The 18,070-nt window shown below is 47.0% G+C and overlaps 8 protein-coding genes across 8 annotated transcripts; 6 read left to right on the top strand and 2 right to left on the bottom strand.

Annotated features, from left to right (window-relative positions):
• Positions 1-442: 442 nt before the first annotated feature.
• On the top strand, positions 443-2,054 carry FOBCDRAFT_176547 (arginase family-domain-containing protein; the record flags this gene model as incomplete). The annotated part of the gene is made up of 6 exons (XM_031173491.3): positions 443-583; positions 632-819; positions 873-956; positions 1,003-1,232; positions 1,283-1,701; positions 1,751-2,054. 6 exons carry the CDS (start codon positions 443-445, stop codon positions 1,880-1,882), a joined length of 1,194 nt encoding a protein of 397 aa, XP_031050276.2. The 3' UTR covers positions 1,883-2,054.
• Positions 2,055-2,084: 30 nt separating this feature from the next.
• On the bottom strand, positions 2,085-3,311 carry FOBCDRAFT_176550 (fungal-specific transcription factor domain-containing protein; the record flags this gene model as incomplete). The annotated part of the gene is made up of 1 exon (XM_054703333.2): positions 2,085-3,311. The coding sequence occupies exon 1, from the start codon at positions 3,156-3,158 to the stop codon at positions 2,085-2,087; it is 1,074 nt and encodes a 357-aa protein (XP_054559308.2). The 5' UTR covers positions 3,159-3,311.
• Positions 3,312-6,137: 2,826 nt separating this feature from the next.
• FOBCDRAFT_196890 (uncharacterized protein) lies at positions 6,138-7,247 on the top strand (the record flags this gene model as incomplete). Its single annotated transcript, XM_059608862.1, has 1 exon — positions 6,138-7,247. One exon carries the CDS (start codon positions 6,138-6,140, stop codon positions 7,245-7,247), a length of 1,110 nt encoding a protein of 369 aa, XP_059466760.1.
• A 328-nt stretch (positions 7,248-7,575) lies between these two features.
• Positions 7,576-8,426, top strand: FOBCDRAFT_214841 (uncharacterized protein). The gene has a single exon (XM_059609395.1). The coding sequence runs from the start codon at positions 7,590-7,592 to the stop codon at positions 8,250-8,252; it is 663 nt and encodes a 220-aa protein (XP_059466761.1). The 5' UTR covers positions 7,576-7,589; the 3' UTR covers positions 8,253-8,426.
• A 288-nt stretch (positions 8,427-8,714) lies between these two features.
• On the top strand, positions 8,715-9,731 carry FOBCDRAFT_236868 (ankyrin repeat-containing domain protein; the record flags this gene model as incomplete). The annotated part of the gene is made up of 2 exons (XM_031173495.3): positions 8,715-8,729; positions 8,892-9,731. The coding sequence occupies 2 exons, from the start codon at positions 8,715-8,717 to the stop codon at positions 9,729-9,731; spliced, it is 855 nt and encodes a 284-aa protein (XP_031050280.3).
• Positions 9,732-10,780: 1,049 nt separating this feature from the next.
• Positions 10,781-11,676, top strand: FOBCDRAFT_214844 (uncharacterized protein). The gene has a single exon (XM_031173496.3). It carries the CDS (start codon positions 10,951-10,953, stop codon positions 11,341-11,343), a length of 393 nt encoding a protein of 130 aa, XP_031050281.2. The 5' UTR covers positions 10,781-10,950; the 3' UTR covers positions 11,344-11,676.
• An 835-nt stretch (positions 11,677-12,511) lies between these two features.
• On the top strand, positions 12,512-15,563 carry FOBCDRAFT_236869 (uncharacterized protein; the record flags this gene model as incomplete). Its single annotated transcript, XM_059610112.1, has 8 exons — positions 12,512-12,658; positions 12,730-12,875; positions 13,512-13,634; positions 13,812-14,209; positions 14,256-14,397; positions 14,636-14,756; positions 14,811-15,104; positions 15,156-15,563. 8 exons carry the CDS (start codon positions 12,512-12,514, stop codon positions 15,561-15,563), a joined length of 1,779 nt encoding a protein of 592 aa, XP_059464152.1.
• A 443-nt stretch (positions 15,564-16,006) lies between these two features.
• Positions 16,007-17,350, bottom strand: FOBCDRAFT_176557 (major facilitator superfamily domain-containing protein; the record flags this gene model as incomplete). The annotated part of the gene is made up of 2 exons (XM_059608519.1): positions 16,007-16,897; positions 17,009-17,350. 2 exons carry the CDS (start codon positions 17,348-17,350, stop codon positions 16,007-16,009), a joined length of 1,233 nt encoding a protein of 410 aa, XP_059464153.1.
• Positions 17,351-18,070: the final 720 nt, after the last annotated feature.

The raw sequence follows: 18,070 nt of genomic DNA on the forward strand, positions 1-18,070 counted from the left end.
CAACGTCGATGAGAATGCATCGTCGCACAAGAAGCTTATCAGCACGTATCATGGGTTTACTCGATTCGGCAACTTAGCCACGATAAGAATGCGGAGGTTGCGGGGTGCCGATCTGATTCTAGCTGCATCGAGGAATTTACCCCAGACTAGCCTATTTTAGATATCTACGCGCTTCTTGGACGCCCGTCGATGTTGAGGTTGTAAGTGATGGTGATTTCTGCAGGAGATGCTTGTGATGATATCACTTGGGAAGAAGAGGAATTTGTTAGTCGATGGGATTACGTTGGTTAACTATTGGACCAGTGGTTGGCATGAATGTAACTGTGATCCTGATTTGAGTGTCTCCGGAAGCCGAGCTATGCCATGGCATAAATACTCGCTATGACTCTACCTTTCACATGATATAGCATTCTTAACAGTGTTCTCCTAAATTTCTCTCAGAATGTTGTACAAGTCCCTCGTCTCTCTAAGCCTTGCCTCTGTGGCTGTCGCTCATGGCGACCATGGCCATGACCAAGAGCCTATGTCAGGTCCTCACCAAGGTCTCTGGTACAACACCCTTCCCGGCGATGGCGGCACTCAGGTAAGTATACTAACTCCGATTGTGGCAAATCAGGCTGATCAAGTCTAGGCCGACTCCGTCTTCTCCGGTATCAGCACCTTCGGCCGTCTTCCATACCAGCCATGCTTGAAGGCAAACAGCATCAAGTATGACATTGCTTTCATCGGTGCTCCGTTTGATACAGGTACTTCTTACAGACCTGGTGCTCGCTTCGGACCTTCCGGTATTCGCCAAGGCTCCCGAAGACTCAACCTTTAGTAAGCCAGCCTTCGCATTGCCTTTCCGCCGCTAAGACTAACTCATTCTGTAGTGGAGGTTACAATGTACCTTTGGCTACCAACCCGTTCAACAGCTGGGCCACAGTTCTTGACTGCGGTGATATCCCAGTCACCTCGTAAGTAGTCTCTAAGCTTATGTACCGTTGCCCTAACGGCCTGAAGGTACGACAACCAGTGGGCGCTTCGACAGATCGAGGAAGGCCACTACAATATCCTTTCTCGCCCGCCAGCCACAGATGCAGACAAGTCTGGTCCGGCACTGAAGAGCAGGACTCTTCCTCGAGTTATCACTCTTGGTGGTGACCATACGATCACACTGCCTCTCCTTCGATCCATCAACCGGGCCTACGGACCCGTGACAGTGATTCACTTCGACAGTCATCTCGACACCTGTATGTCTTAACATGCATTCACTCTCTAGTTATTGCTGACAGATGAATAGGGAAGCCCAAGGTTTTTGGTGGCTCCCCGTCAGAGGTCGCTGCCATCAACCACGGCACATACTTCTACCATGCCGCTATGGAAGGCCTTCTACGCAATGATACCAACATCCACGCTGGTATCAGAACAACCCTCAGCGGTCCAAGTGACTACGATAATGATGGCTACTGTGGTTTCGAGATCGTGGAGGCTCGAGAGATTGACACCATTGGCACTGACGGTATCATTGAGAAGATTCTGAAGCGTGTTGGTACTGATCGCCCTGTTTACCTGTCCATCGACATCGATACTTTAGATCCAGCTTTTGCCCCTGCGACCGGTACTCCTGAGACTGGAGGTTGGTCTACCCGAGAGCTTCGAACCATCATTCGAGGATTGGAAAGCTTGAACCTCATTGCTGCAGACATTGTCGAGGTTGCTGTAAGTTACACTCAGGATAAAGATGATCAAGACTAACAAGAAGATACAGCCTGCCTACGACACAAACGCTGAGCACACGACCATGGCGGCCGCTGATGTTCTCTACGAGGTCATGTCTATCATGGTCAAGAAGGGACCTCTCAGCCGAATGGTTGAGGGCAAGAAGGAAGAGGAGTTGTAAGGTGGTTGGCAACGGAGGTCCTGGTGATCGACTGGCGCTGGACGTTACGTTCTAACTCCAGCGTTGTAAGGATATACATTGAAGAATGCAAAGTGGATGGTTTGTTTTGTGGTGGATTCTATCCGAGCTTGTGAGCGATTTCGATAGTACTTTAAAACAAAACAATGTTATATGACAGATTTTCTAAATGTTGAACCATTTGTTAGTCAACCTTGATGAGTTCGGTGAAACGTTGCATGCAGAACTTACCTAGCAAGTGACTCGCACACAAATTCCCATCAAAATCGTTACAATCCTCTCTAATTTTCCAAATGTCTTTTAGCGCCTGCTCAATTACCTTGACGTGTAATGATCCGATACAAATCTCAAGTTTGTGAATCTTATCAAGGATGAAAGCCTTCTGTTCCTCCTTGTAAGCTTCACAGCCAACCGTGAACAGAGGCATGGCCATTGCAACCCAGGTGTTACATGGCTCGCCTTGCGCCATGTTGCTAATCATTCCGCTCATAGTCTGAATTGCATCTTGTATAGGTTGGGACGATGAGGGCAACCCGTATAATTGTCGGTATAGTTGGATTAGGGTTGCTTGCTGGAAGACTTTATTACAGAGTGCAAACTCGCGACCTGATTGTGATGAAAGAGATGATATCGAGACGCCGGGTGGCGACTTGACATCCCGCCTGATCATAGCGTTCAGCTTGCCGAGCAAGGTATCAGCATCAACAGAAGAGCCTTCTAGCCCTGATCCTGGTGTAGATGCGTTGATTTGTTGTAATACGTCGAGCAGCTCTTCGCTATACCCCAGAAAGCCATCAATCTGATGGTTGTATGCCGTATTTGCGGGAACGATCAGGTTGACCTTCTCTGATGTTATCGTAGGTACGTGCGGTAGAGTCTCCAAACTCCGATACAGCATGAAGAGATGCTTCATCGCAGATCTCAAAGCCATATCACCGGTAACGAATCTCTGATAATCATGACGACCGTGAAGAAGAGCTTTGATACCCTGTAAGTGGATTGGCCACCTAAGCATTCCCTGCTGACCCGAAAATACGTCTGCGAGGCACCAGATCAGACATGTTGCAATGAGAATCTCGCTCTGTTGTCCCTGTGCCAGTGCTGATCTCAGTAATGGCAGGCCCGATGACTGCAGGTGTTCCATGATCCGAGATGTGCTGGTTCCTTCGACCTCTGTCATACCTCTCGACTCAAAGCTCGCAGCCGATAGCGCAAGGCTGGCAGAAAGAAGATGAGGAGATTCGAGCATGGTGGGCATGAGGCCGCGACGGAAATCATCGTGAATGGTTGGGTGGCTCGATAATGATGCCAGAACGCCTTCAGCAAAATGATGCAGCAACTTCTTGTATCGTCTGGGTAGGGCTAGGCCATTTGGAAGGGACTCGGGGATTAACGATACAGAGTTGTCCTGTTCTGTACCGAGGTCCAGGGTGCCGCTGAAACTTATTGAACTACTTGAGCCTACTCATTGGGTTCGGTAAGTGAGATTGCTTTCATCTCCGGGACGCACATACCATTTCGTCTGTTCTGTACTCCCTGGCTCCAAATAAGTCTCAACTCATATTTGCAGTTCCGATGATTCGAGACGCATTGACCGCAGCTCGGCTTCACTTCGTCGCACTTGCGCCTTCGTTTTCTACACTCACCACAACCTTTTCGTGATCGTTTCCCTGTCATGTGCTTTGATGATCACATGAGTATTGGTATCGGTCGATTAAAACGGGCAATTGGTTTGGAGGCTGAAAGTCTGGGGTAAAAGGGCATTAAATGGTCCAATGTTCGCGATAAGAACAACGCCGCTGATTGGATGATAAGATACACTTCCGGCTTATCTTCACTATACACGATGTTGCAGCTTGAGATTGGCTGTTCTTGAGTATATTTAAATGCTACAATATTAGATGATCCAATTGAAAACTTCACTTTGATTATAAATTTCCTCTTTTTGTCATATTCTTCCTTCGTGGCTCGATGGTCGTAGCTGCTGAAAATTCGTCACGATAGCTACAGATAAGTGGAACTTGACTGTTCGAGTATAACGCGGGTGTCGATTAGCTTAGTACGGGAGCAATTACTGTCGAATTACTGCGAAGAAAATCTGCTTCCCTCTCATGAGATCCCAAGAATTTGAAGGATATACATGGTGAACTTCATTGTTTAGAAGTATTTCTCAAAGTCATACTGAAGAAAACAGTTGCAAGTCCAGGGTGCCTCGAACAGTTTTCCTTTTGACCCATCGAATCCACGCAAATACCAATATCAATCTGTTCTTTCTTTTTGAATGTTGATCAAGCCCTCCTCTTTATTGCAAAGTCTCCGTCATGAGTATCATCACCAGCATTCCTTTTTTCCCCCTCCATCTACTCTCTAAGGGACAGAGGTTTCAGTATACCCCATTTCATCCTGACTTCCATCTCTGATGACTCTTCTTCCTCCACTGGAAGCGCCTACTACCAGTCTTATCTGGTGGCCATAACCTCTCAATCGAAATCAGGGTTGGTGGCTTGGGTATATCGAGCTCATGCAATCTCGTCCTAGTGTCCCCGCACGTGTACGTCAATTTGGCGCTCCCAAGCAACATCGACTAACTTTGAGCAGGCATTTTGGTATAATGTCTAAGTTGTGAGCCAGATGTGTTATTTGCAGTTGAGGCCTGTGGCTGAGAGCTTAAATCAGCACAGACAACTAAGAAACCACATGCCACCGTCAATGCCAAGGGCGAGTTCTTGGAGACTTCTGAGACCAGGTGCCCAGGAATTACGATACCAGCTCATCGCAATGATCACAGAGACCGCTCCTATAGAACTACTACGAGTGAGGTTAGAGTTTTCCAGGCACTTTGGCGCATACTGACAAATTACCAGAAAACGCACCGGAATTCTAGAATTTAATATCCTCTATCATTAGGTCCCAACTGCTTCAGGCTGTGCAGACGAGGGAATAGTAGAATCAATAATATCTTGTAGTGCATATCCGATCCTTCAAGGAAATTCTTTCTATGAGCGAACTCAAATTCCGGTAGTGCTAGATACTCGTATTGATACTCGTATTCTTTCAGGATATCGAGATACAGGCCTATGTCTTCATCTGACGGGATATAGTGGTCCACGATCTTGTTCTCGAAGGCCTCTGGCCACTCTAACCGAAACATGTTTATGCCTTTCGGCTTTTCGAGCCGGAAGAATCCCAGAAATCCCAGGTCAGCTGGTCGACCCAGATCTCGATGGAACGGATATCCCAGGCAACGTATGGGTCTCGAACGACCTTCTGTAGAACTAAGGGTATAGTCAGTGGCAGAAAGTCGGACACAATGTTGTATTCTTGAAAATCCTTCTGGTGTCAGATCAGCGTGGGCTGGCCCCCTTGGCTGAGACGACGGCATGTCATTGCAAGGCTGAGGTGGTCTGAGACATGGCCGAATTCGAAGATTTGAGCTATCAGCTCGTTCGAGAGTGATTTGAAGCTCGCCTGCGAGGAGGACATTGTCAAAACTGGCCTATTGAGGCGATTTCTGACACGGGAGGAAGTTTTCAGGAGACAAAATGGACTTATATGCCTTGAAAGTATTGAGCGCTGGTGCCGAGCCAACATGATAACACAGAGGGCTAAGATTATCGATAGCATGCATGATGGGTTCCAGTGATTGGATAAGACGTTCTTAATCTGAATAGAAAGCCCTAAAATTTATTCTTGTTCCTGCGTAACATATTATAAGACAGTCAAATCTGTGTGATCAATAAGTCCGAAATATGCCTAATTCTCACGAAGAGCTGTCGGAAAGTTCCTGGTGATCAATGTCACCAAATATATAACAGATGAAGACTTGACGTCTAAGACAAATGAAGCCATTGGTAGTGCGGGCTTGTAGTTTTCGGACTTGTTCAGTTTGACTGGCATGTGAATTCCCATCTGTCGGGAGGGAGCCAATGTACCCGAAAGAGACTCAACTTGTCTCTATTCGGACGATTATCCGGCTTTAACCATCAATACATCACAATCTTGGCAGTGGCTTTTTCTACTTGGCGAGCGATGAACCAATAAAAATGAATAGATTTGAGCTTCCTTTCTTGGAGATCACCGACGGCTTCATGTTTTTCTGATTGTATATAACTCAGAAGTTCAACCGAACATCTCTGCTACACAACATTAATTCAGCCCTGGTCACGACTGCTTCATTCATCCAGATCTCGCACTGATAAGAAAGATATTTTCTGCTTCGTGCGCATCGCTCTTCAAAATGTTGTCCTCGCTTACGACAACCGTCAATGTCATTTCCGTGGCCGTTTACACCAAGGTGAGACCAACAGGCTCAGTCATAGGTGTGAATCCCACAGCAACAACAATCGGGTTGGAATGCCCAAGCCACCCGAAAATCAATTGTAATCAGAACTATACCAATACCTTCGTGGTCGGTCCATGGGCCAGTACAGTCGTCCCAAAAGGATTACCTTCCACTGGAACGTTTCAGTGGCTGTTGGAGATCGAAAGGGAGGCAATATCGTATGAGTGTCTCATGAGCTCCGGTACACGCCAGACCTGTACTGGCCTTCAAATTCCGCTAGGTTATACAAGATGGGAGCCAGATAGGAATTGGACACGCCACAGCTTTACTGTGACAGAGACTGAGGAGATGCTGGATACCATTCAGTTACCGATTGTCCTCACATCTGGTCAGGAACAGTTGGGAAGTGACGTTCAAGCTACACCTACAGAGGACGCCAGCAAGATTTCTGCTTCGCAAAAAGCCGCGACTGAAACCCTTCCACCAGTCACCCCGACCCTATTCATTTACAACGCAGATGAGTACATGATACATACTCCAACGGGCTCAGTTATAAGCGCTAATCCCACGGCGACAACAATCGAATTGGGGTGTCCCGTCCAGTCCGATTGCCCATATGAATATAGCAACACCTTTGTCGTCGGTCCATGGGCCAGTACCGTTGTTCCAGAAGGCTTAGCATCGACAGGAACGTTTCATTGGTACCTTGCCAATAGTTACTGGGGGACTGCCCTCTCTGTGGAGTGTCTTATGAGTAGCGGTATGCCTCAGACATGCACGCGCTTAGTTACGGGGATGCAAACTAGGACTTGGGACAGTGAAGATATTCATGCAGGCACAGTCACTGATACTGCGACAAACATGATTCCAGGCGCGACGTTGGGAACTCGATTTACACACATGCCAATTGTCATCACTGCTAGCCAGGAGCTACTTGGCGAGGCTACATCAACTACAACTGACAGAGCGTCACCGGAGAAAACGAATGGGGCTGGATCAAGTGCTGCTTGTGCCATGGGTGTTATGACAATAGCTGTATTTGCTTCTCTTCTTATAAATTACTAAGAGGCCATGGATGAGAACTCATCACCATCTTGTATCACTGGGTGAGGCTGGCATGTTACAAGATGATTAGATGAGAGTATGTATCAGACCGGAATCCCGCTTGATCGTGAGATATCATATTAGCCGGCTTTAACCAAGCACCCGAAATTACCAGGCTAGCTCAGCCTTAGCAGTTTCTTATTCTTCGCACCATAAATTGACCAACCAGAAGCATCAGTTGACTTCCAATTTTAAGAATTCGCCGAAGTCCATGCGCCCCTTTGTTTCTCTTAAGGCCTGACCGTCCCACTCAAGACTCTTCATCACCAAGATCCCACCATCGTCATTCGTTATATCACTAAAATGTCGTCAGCACTCACCACACCAGTTTTCATACTTCCCTTTGCTCTCTACAAAGAGCGCACGCCCTCAGCCGCAGTCATCGCCGCCAATCCAACAGCAACAACATTGCAATTATACTGCCCCGACGAAGTCTCCGCAGAATGCAAGTCATCCGGGTACAACAACTCCATTGTAGTCGGACCATGGGCAAGCAAGACTGTTCCAGCTGGCGCGGCTTCAACGGGCATCTTCCATTGGATGTTGGCTTTGAACGATCTGGGTGGCGTCAGTTCTGTTGAGTGTCTTGTGAGCAGCGGCACGCCTCAGACTTGCACGACCATGATGCTGCCGAAGGAAACTGGGGAAGACGGGATTACCGACGTTGCGACTGGTTTTGGAAGTATCACGAAAGAGTTTGAGCTGAAGTTTGGTACGCTGCCAATCGTCATCACCAAGGGTCAGGAACTGCTTGAAACAACATCTCAAGCCACGACCACGGAGGATTCTAGTGCTGCTCAAGCCACTGGAAGTGAAACTGAGGCTACAAGTGCAGAGGCCACGGCTACTAGCACTTCAACTGATGCTGCGGCACCAAAGGAAACTAATGGGGCTGGATCAGGTGCTGTCCGAATGCTGAGTACCATATTTATGGCTGGACTAGCCTCATTAATTGTGCAATTTTGAGCGTTATTATGGTTTTACGGATTCTTTTCTAAAGATTTTCCCGAGGATGTTGTCGCAGATCCAGGTAATGAAAGTACTCCAGAGCTCAATTTTCAGGGACACATTCAGCAAACAACATTACTACCTATATAATAGTATTTACGTAGCATATACAATCTACTGTTAAAAAGAAAATAAGAAGTACGTCATTTCTAGGTTTTTTGAAATAGGAAAGGACTTAAGAATCCTTCTCTTTCACTGCCTTTGTAGTAGGCATCGATAACTCAGGTACACCATTATGTCAGCTAAGCACAGCACAAATCCAGTGGATCCTCAGCCTTATGAATAACCTAACGTTAGACCTGTCACCACTCAAGTTGACTGACCGAGAATAAATCCCCCAGAACAATGTCGTCAGGGCAAACTCAAGAAGCCCTCGCATGGAGGGGGCGGCAGGCGATGATTCGACAACAGGAGAAAAACATGTCGCCTGGAGTAGTACGAATTGTCCTTGCCATGGCCTAACGCCAATTCGACGAACTACAGCGAATGACACCAGAGCAGCGACGTGCGGGCAATCGTATGGGCGCCTCCTACGATGATATTCCCATCAATGAGCCTAACGATTTGATGCTTTTCAACGGCTATGCTTTCTCACAGCTCGATTATGCCCAATTCAGTAGGGCCTGTCGAGAAGGTGATATGTCTACTGTCGAGTCCATCGTTACCTCTCAATCTCGCACGCCAGCCTTCCTCCACGAAGGTCTTTTCAACGCCTTGGGTAGCGGTAATGTTGATGTTGCGCGCTATCTACTTGATTCTGGAGCACCAATCACAAAAATAACTCCATCGTGGGCTTTGGCCGCTCCACAGGGCCAGCAAAAACCCTTATTCGAATTGTTTCTGCAGCACGGCTGGAGCGTGAACACGCTTGGCTTCTGCGGAGCTGTCCTACTACCATCCGTTATCCGCACCGGCAACGATGCTCTTCTTGACTGGTTTCTTGAGAATGGTGCAGATCCGAATCTTGGCAAACAACAGGACAATCGCGACCGTTTTGGCGGACCTGAAACGAATTCATGCGAGGCACTCGAGACTGCAGCAGAGATAGGCACCGTCGAAACGATGCAGAAGCTCCTCAACGCTAGTGCTAAAATTGACAACGGAGCACCATTGTATCATACAGCGGGCGCCTGTCTGCCAGGATCAAATCCTCACGCCGGACTTATAACACCAAGCAAAGAATTTGACGAGGCGAGGATTTCTGTCATGGAATTGCTGGTGAAGAACGGTGCGCAGGTGAACGATAAGTTAATCTCACGCCATATGACGGCGCAGTATCCAATTGTCAATGCTGTCATGGCGGGCGCTATTGAAAGAGTGAAATGGCTGTTGAGTGAAGGCGCAGATCCAGATATGAAGGGACAGTTTGGCAGTGCTCGCGATTATGCTAGAAAGGTTTCTAGTGATGACATGAAGCGCGTGGTACAGGTGCTTTGAGGAACCAGGATGGGTTGAACTACTGGGTATCGTGCTTGACATTTAGACGCAGAAACTTCAGAGAATGAAACGATTGTTTGAGATTGAAGTTGAGTTCATACTATAGTCTGGCGATTTACGGAATTGGCTCGACACTATTGTGACCTCGCATGATTGCCAGCCCTATAACAAGACGCAGGGTCTGACAGAAAGCAAGGGCATGACATGAGTGTATAACGGATCAATCGGAGAGTTAGGTACTGGTGGGCGCCAGTGCAAAGTGATGGAGTCTGTTTAGGACTGTTTTTCTATAATGCGGGCCTGGCAAGGGGTTGCAATAGCGTGCTGACTGTGAGATGGTACCTGCATAGTCATGCAAGAGGACTGTCAGTACGATGTGTGAATGCGAGGGCAAGGGAGTATATATGTTGTTCTAAAAAAAAGTATGTGTCCTGAAGGCTGGCAGTAAGAGAAGGATCTGAGAGCTATAGGCGGATCCACCGATACATTTTAAGGAAACAAACGTGCATGTAACTCTGCCGTGGAGACCGACATCTATATGGACAACTCTTGTGCTGTTGTTGCTTACTATTGCGACGACTGTCGTGACGGACATCAGAAGGCGGACAGAGAGGGTTTTTACAGGGAGGATAACTCTATGCAGTGGGCGTAAGGCAACATGGCTTACATTTTTTTTTTTTCTATATTTACTGCAGACCTTAAGTTTAGGACAATATCTTTATAATCTCATATAAACTTTGCATAACATACTATTTTCTCATAAAGTCAGCAACCAAGACAAGCTTGTTTCCAGCGTCATATGGCAATCCATTAATGACTTCAAGTCTGCCTCGTAATGCTTTCGTGTCGTGTCGTGTCGCACCATCTGAATGCAGGGTCTTTCAGGCTGTGCTAGATCAGGCGGCTGCGGGACCCCGATATGAGTGGCGGTGCAGTCCAGGCGCTCGAACGGTGTATCCTATTGGCCGTAGTTGGCTCACACAGCCACTAGAGCCCGCTTTTTAGCGCTGAACGCGTGTCGGAGACGAGAAACCTTAATTCTAAATATTCCTCGTTACCGTTTTAAAAGTCAATCTCTACCCCTAAATACGCGTTTTCTTAACCTTGTTCCTAAGATCAAAAATTTTCAACAACGAAAACCTAAAATCTCACAACTCGAACTCTACTCCTAAACAATTATCTGTCCGAAAATATATACTACAACTTCTTAACCCTTCAAATGTGCTTATTCAATCTCTTCTCAAAAGATAAAGACGAAAAGGACGACCTACCACCTCCACGGCCAACGAGTCTTGGGCGCAGAACACCAGAAGCCACATCAAGACTCCAAGGGAGCAGATTCGACGGCAGTCCAAGACCATCGGGTGATAAGGACAAGTACGGCTACGGAGTCGGCTACAGCTCTGGCAATGGATCGTTAGGCGTCGGTGGACCGCATGGCGGCTTGTACGGTGGTGTCAATGGAGGTGTTTATTCTGGCGTTAGTGGAGGGCCAAATGGAGGCGTTAATGGGGGAGCTTATGGTGGTGTTTCAGGGACAACACATGGTGGAGGATTGGCGCCAGCTGGAGGGTATGGAAGTTCACCGGGAGGAGGGCATGGATACCTGTGATTGAAGGGAAGATGGTTGACAACTGATCATTATTGTTATTCTTTATTTTCAAGCGCTGAAATTTCCCAAGATGCCTCGGACAAAGACGAGGCTTTGTCGCCTTCGATGGATCTCAACGTCACCCTCAAAAGCAAACCTGCGTTGCAGGCGGCTATTGAACTCACCGAGTTCCATGTTATGCTACAGCCGGTAGTGGCCTTAATACTCTGCTATTCTTTGTCTCAAATTGAACATGAGCTTTGACATAACCCTTCTCAAAACGAAAACGAGTGAAGGAACTGCCTACGCGGCTATCTGGCTTGGGAACTGATGATGTGACATCCCAGGCCTCCGTTGTTTCATTAGTATAGATCTTTCATTTATATTCGTAGATTCAACTGAAGTAAATCTGGCTAAGCCATGATCTAACTTCACCATTATCGACTAACGCGCATCTCTCCTAATTATCTTCATCCTAAAAGATAACGCCCCAATTAGGTCTTCAATGCATCACTTCACATGTTACAAGTCGCTCGAGCATGCTTTATTGAATGACTGGATGAAATTCTTTGTTTTCGATGAAATAGAGGTGCGAAAGGAATGCAGAAAATTCACTTCGAACATTAGGCACCTTTGTGAACACTGCAGAACGGCACGAGTGAGACTTCCCACTCACAGCGACTTCAGCATGTACTGTTCGAGTGAGATCTGGCAATTAGTCGATATAAGCGTCCCGAACAATAAACTGTCTGTTGTGGAAGTAACTGTCTCAGATATAAGTCATTGAATGATTCGATACTCGTCAATTATTGGTTGTTCTGACTAGGCTTCACTATCTAGTAGCAGCTTGAGAAAGTTACATACATTTTAACCAACGTCGAAAGAGCAACGTCACTGCCACTGTTCAGGTTAGAGCGTAAATACCGCTCTCATTCCTCAACCTCAACTGAGTTTCTTTCCTTCTCACAGCCCACCGGTCTGGTATTTGATTTGCTCTTCTCCCTTTTCCCCTCTCTCCAACCTGCAATCCACCCTGGGAGCCTCAGCACTTGTCTTGTACTCGGCGCCCTAGTGCCCCGGTCTTCCAGTCAGAGTACCCGCATTTACCTAGATCATTTTCATCTATTGAGTACTCTTTCTATACGGCACTATGGAGTGGGAAGAGTTCCACGACTGGCTTCTGTGTTAAATGGAGGCAATTGCCGGTCCTGCAGAAGAGAGCGAGTGGACCCTGGAGGATATCAATATGAGCCATGGCGATAGGCTTAGATATGTCGCCATGCCTAACGACGAGTACGCCGCCTTCTTAGAATGGCGAGAATCTCAGAAAGAGCAGGTAAGGTTTCTGCCCTGTTCATTCGTTCTGAAACTTCTGATTGCGACTATTCTTTGCTCTCTGATTTTCAGCATTGCACTCTCATAAACTATGTGGAATACAGATCCATGGTCTATTCAACTAAGGCTAGGGGCTTGATGGAATGGATGGAGGCTATTCCGAAACACAGGAAACTCGGGAACTTTGACATCAACGCAGTACCACTTTGGAGATGCTGGTAGGAACTATGATTGTAGCTACATCACTACTGCCTTTCACTTTGTTGTATTTGTATGGGATGGAAGTTGATATCACAATAGCCTCGTTTGCGCTGTGTCTTAAAAACACCGTCTCAGATGGATAGAATGTTGGGACAAAATAGTGCTGTTCTCTAAAGTAGATCAAGCACTATTCTTGTTAGTACCAGGCGTTATTCATTTAACCTATATGCTTTAGTTTCATGCTGAATATGAAGTTCCAGCCTATTAATGCCTAAGTTTCAGATTAAATAGATTCTAGCTCTTCTTCAGATCAATTCATGACATGAACAGTAGTTTTCTACAGACTTAGAAAATCCTAAGTGACGAGATTAGTCAGGACTCGATTTCCTCTTTTTATTGCGTTCTGAGCTTCTCAAAGAGTTAATGGAAACCCCATGCTCATCTACTAAATAATGGTACACTTAGTGTATTTCTTTAATGAAGGCCGTTCGAGGTAATACTCATACTATCCATTTCCGGGGAATGCTCTGGTCCACTGATTACTCAGGACGATCACGTGTGGGTACTACCGGGGTCTAGATCAAAACAGCGACCACTGTACAAGACCCCGAACCTCCCGCATTTCACTCTTGGCGACTAACAATTCCCCCCAGGTCCACCTCTAACGATAGAAAGATTACCGAAATGGAGGTTCCAGCTGAGAAGGCGCAGCAGCATCAGGTTGCATGCTTTAGCTGCCGTGCATCGAGGCAGAAGTGCGATCGCCAGGATCCTTGGTAAGTCGGTCTAGCCTTGACCATATTCACGCGAGACTGACACAATGATGTTAGTTCTCGCTGCGCTTCTCATGATCGCATTTGTAAATATCCAGCTCGTTCGAACCGGGGTCGTAAGCATGGTAGCACAAAGTAAGACCATTACTCACCGATGAGGCAATTCTAACCGCATGACAGCAAACCAGATAGTGTAGAAAAGCTCCTCGCTCGCATCGAAGAAAGCGGTGCTCGCGAGGAAGTCCTCACAGCTCTTCTAGGTCAAACTCTTCCCAGTCCAAATACAACAGTGTCTATAAGAGGAACGCCGTGGACACATGGACAGGGTACTGATTCAGCGCCTGAACATGACCATGACACGAGTCAATCGTCGCATTCTGTCACTAATCGACGTTCAGTCAGTTATGACGAGGGTGATGATGCTGATGGCTTGGTCTCACCCATAACTATGGTCACTGCTGCTATTTCGATGAGTTCCTCTGCGGCTTGCGACAGACTGAGATCTCAGATGCCGATGCAGCCGGGTCTGCGTGAAGCTATCATGGCACCAATAAAAGAAAGACTCGCTTTGTATTTTGGTAAGTGAAACAATACCTCTTCTGTCTATCGTCTAACTCGTATCAGCTTCACATAGAGCCCAGCAAAAAGATTGGGAGGTTCTTGCAACCCAAGCAGTTGACTCTCCTTTCAAGTTGGAGAGAGGTACTTGCGATCCTCTTGCTTCAAGGTTGATCGATGATAACGACGCTTCACTATACTTCCAACTGTAAGTCAGTAACCCACGTGTGGTGTCGCCGTAATGCTGACAGATAGCAAAGATTCTTCCAGATTCGCCATCCTTTGATCGGCCTTCTAGACGCCACATTACATACCCGCGAATATGTCTATGGGTGCTCATTCACCCTATTTTCCGTGATCTGCGCTCTGGGGTGTGCTGTCTCAGCACGTCCTCGCGACCGAGCCATATATCCCGTTCTGTCATCATTAGCCAGCGGTAATATCAGATGGTGTATCGCCGCGTCGGTAAAATCCCTCTCAACTATCCAAGCCATTATCGCTTTCCAATACTGGGCCCCTCTCGCCGCAAGGCAAGCAGATGATCCATACTGGCTAACACTAAGCCACGTAAGTATTTCCATATTATTCCATATTTCCAGGTGCGTGCTGACTTGCCCGCAGGCTGTTCAGTTAGCCAAAGAGATTGGAATTAACAGATCAGACGTTGTGAAAGAATATGTCAACGCAGAATTTCCGAATGCTTCGCCAGAGCTGACCGATAGGTATGCCAGAAACTATGAGAGAGCGTGGCTATATACCTTTATCGTAGATAAAGGCTTCGGGGCCCTGAATGGCCGCTTGCAGTGTATGAGCTGGAAGGCAGTACCCCGTACTGCAGTAGATTGGTGGAAATCACCTATGGCAGAACCAACAGATCGTATCATCAGTGGAGTGATTGAGATTAGGGGATTATTGGTAAGTTCAATACTGACGCGACCGATATTCAGCTGACGATCCTTGCCACAGCTACAGGCTATGGAGAAGCGGAGACATATAGTATCGACACCAGCTTCAATCCTAGAGTGGCACAGAGAAGCTTACGACCGCCTAACCCGCGTCCGCGACGAACGCTGTCAACCCGATGACCAGCCATCTTCGAAATATCTCCCTATTCTTGCTTTCTATATGGATCACAGTATTCTAGTCTTTAACGCTCAGGCTTTGCGAGACTTGACCGCCTCTGAGGATAGTGCGACAGCATCAGCACTTTTGATCATCCAGAGAAAGAACATTGAAGTTGCTGGTCGGATGTTTGACCATTTGATAACAGACAAAACAATGAACGACGTCTCAGTTGGCTTTCAGAATAACCAATTCATTATGATCTGTCACGCTATGACTGAGATACTTCGGGTTAGTCTCTTCATTTCTTGATATTTGACCATCACTAACCTGGTGCCCAGGCTGTAAAGAAAGGCGGCATCACACCAGAAGAAACTGCCGCCGCTGCAGAAAAGGTCATCAGCGTTATTCCCTTCTTTGACCGCGTAGTACAACATCTTCCAGCATCCTCAGCCGTGCACCTTTACTTTGATCTTGCCCGTTTCTTTGCATGTCAGATCGACTCTTTGATTGCGGCACCTGATTCACAAGCTACGCGAGAAACGATTGATCAAGGAATGTTTACGGATGAGTGGTTCAAATCTGTTGATTCGGGTGTGCCAGATGTTGCGACGTTTATAGATATGGGGTATTTGGGGATGGATCAGTCGATGATGGATGCAAATGGCTTTTTCGACTTTAATGACTTCAATGGGATGGCATAAGGGTTTGACGGCATAGGCGTTAGGGGTCAGGCGTAGGTATTTTGCGGTCAGCTATACTATATCGAGTTTGAGACACTTCAAATCCCAACTCATCGGTTTCAGATCTTGCCCATCTTCTCCTGATGCTGGGGACCTTTCTTTCGCACCTCTCAAGCTGTCGATCTTCCACCGTCTTACTCCAAGTACGCAAAAGGATGCAGCAATGTACATAAATCCAGTAAACAGCTGCGCGCCCAAGTAACTCCCTGTTCCTGTATAAATCTCCAAAGCAATAGGCGCACTGAACGTCGACGGAGCAGCCATAGCAACCCAAAGGCAACTCAACGCCGAGGGTAGATTCTCCAGACCCATGACCTCGACGAGGACAGGTGATATGTTAACCCAGAAGACACCAGCTGATAAACCCCCGACAAGTGCAAAGGTGAGCAGGACACCAAATGACTTTGCGTTGATCCATATCGCAAAGGTCAAAATTCCGGTGATGAGAGACATGATGAAGGTGAGGTTGATTCTGCCGAATCGATCGCTTAGCCATCCGATGCAAGGACGACCGATGGCCTGGCCGAACATGAAGAATGCTGGAATCATCGACGCTTGTGACGACGAGAGTCCAATAACATTTGCGTAATTGGCGAGTGTGAAGATGAGGACGAAATAGCCTAGCATACTGAAGGCGCCGTAACTTAATACAAGAAGATACTCCGGCCTGTGCAAAAGAGTCATGTCAAAAGCAAGTCTCGTTGCTTGTGAGTTATACCGAGTTCGTATAAGCAGTGTACAGGTGATGTTCGCCACCGCCGATACGATTGCAAGAACCCGATATGCCCATTCCAAGCCCATGTTGCGAATAATAGCCCCGGTAGCGAGTGAGTACGTCAATCCTCCGAGACCAGCCCCAGCGATGGCAATACCATTAGCTAAAGCCCGTCGTCTTGTAAACCACTGCGATATAATTCCATAGGACGGTAAAAACAATAACCCCATCCCAATTCCGAAGAGTGCTCCCTGAGAGAGAAACAATTGCCATATCTCAGTTGACAGGCTGGCACACACAAGGCTAACAGACTGTACTATAGCCCCGATAAGCATCGTCGGTCTTGTACCAAGTTCTCTAGCCATGATAGTTGTGAATGGCGAGATGAGCATCATGACACCTACGCTAAGCGATCCAGCGATGGCGTACATAAGTGGTGTTGTACCAGGGAATGTATTCTCTTCGACGAAATGGGCGAGAAAGACAGAATATGCTGCGTTGATACCCCATGAATGGCCGTTGACGATAGCCACTGAAGTTGTGACGATCCAGCCATATCCTCCATCTGGGGCTTTTTCGGAAGTCGGCGAAATTTCCTGCGTCTCCAAATCCGGCTGAGTTGAGATTTTTTTGTCGTTCATGTTGAAAACGTTGGTGTTCGAGTCAAAAGATGACTCTGCCTAGATTTTAGACTATATATCATCTCATAGATTGTTGATTGGGACAGCCAATGTTATGTTAATAGATATGACCACAAAATCGGACCATCGGCAGACTTTGGGAGCAGACCATTATAAGCCCATGCCTTTTCTTAGCGTTGCCAAGACCTTAGTTCCGTCTCCGCCTTAGCTAACCGAAGAGTCGGGACCTTGACATAAAAGGCCCGATATTAACTAGCATCTCCTCGGAATGATGAGCAATGAACCCCTGGGGGGTTTCTATTGGCTTCGTTGGCTAGTTTTCATCTATATGTCCTCATATATCGGTCATATACCGGTATATGTTTTAAGAAGTGACTATCTTACATCACTATAGCTTCTTCCTCGCTTCCATAAGAAGTTCTAAAACTCCGTCTCTATCATATTGAAAAGTTTCTCATGCCCTCTCCATCTGAGAATCTCGTAGTCCTTCTTTCGCTGCCTTGATGGCCATCTCAATATGTTCTCCTTTGAATGGTACAACAGATGTATGCTTTTCCCCGGCGAGTACAACTCTGACAAGTTCTTGATACCCCATCTTAAGCCGTCCCAAGGAGTTTGACTAAGGAACTTATGGAACCCGCCTCACCTTGTGCCCATGGCCATTCTCTTGAATACAGACATTCCAATGTCTCTAGGCTCCCTGTGTCAAGGGCTGCAAGA

Source organism: Fusarium oxysporum, chromosome II (assembly GCF_013085055.1).
Source record: "Fusarium oxysporum Fo47 chromosome II, complete sequence".
NCBI lineage: Eukaryota > Fungi > Ascomycota > Sordariomycetes > Hypocreales > Nectriaceae > Fusarium > Fusarium oxysporum.

Bases quoted from the DNA above. Each gene is read 5' to 3' on its own strand.
- FOBCDRAFT_214841 (XM_059609395.1), top strand. From the start codon at position 7,590: ATGTCGTCAGCACTCACCACACCAGTTTTCATACTTCCCTTTGCTCTC.
- FOBCDRAFT_214844 (XM_031173496.3), top strand. From the start codon at position 10,951: ATGTGCTTATTCAATCTCTTCTCAAAAGATAAAGACGAAAAGGACGAC.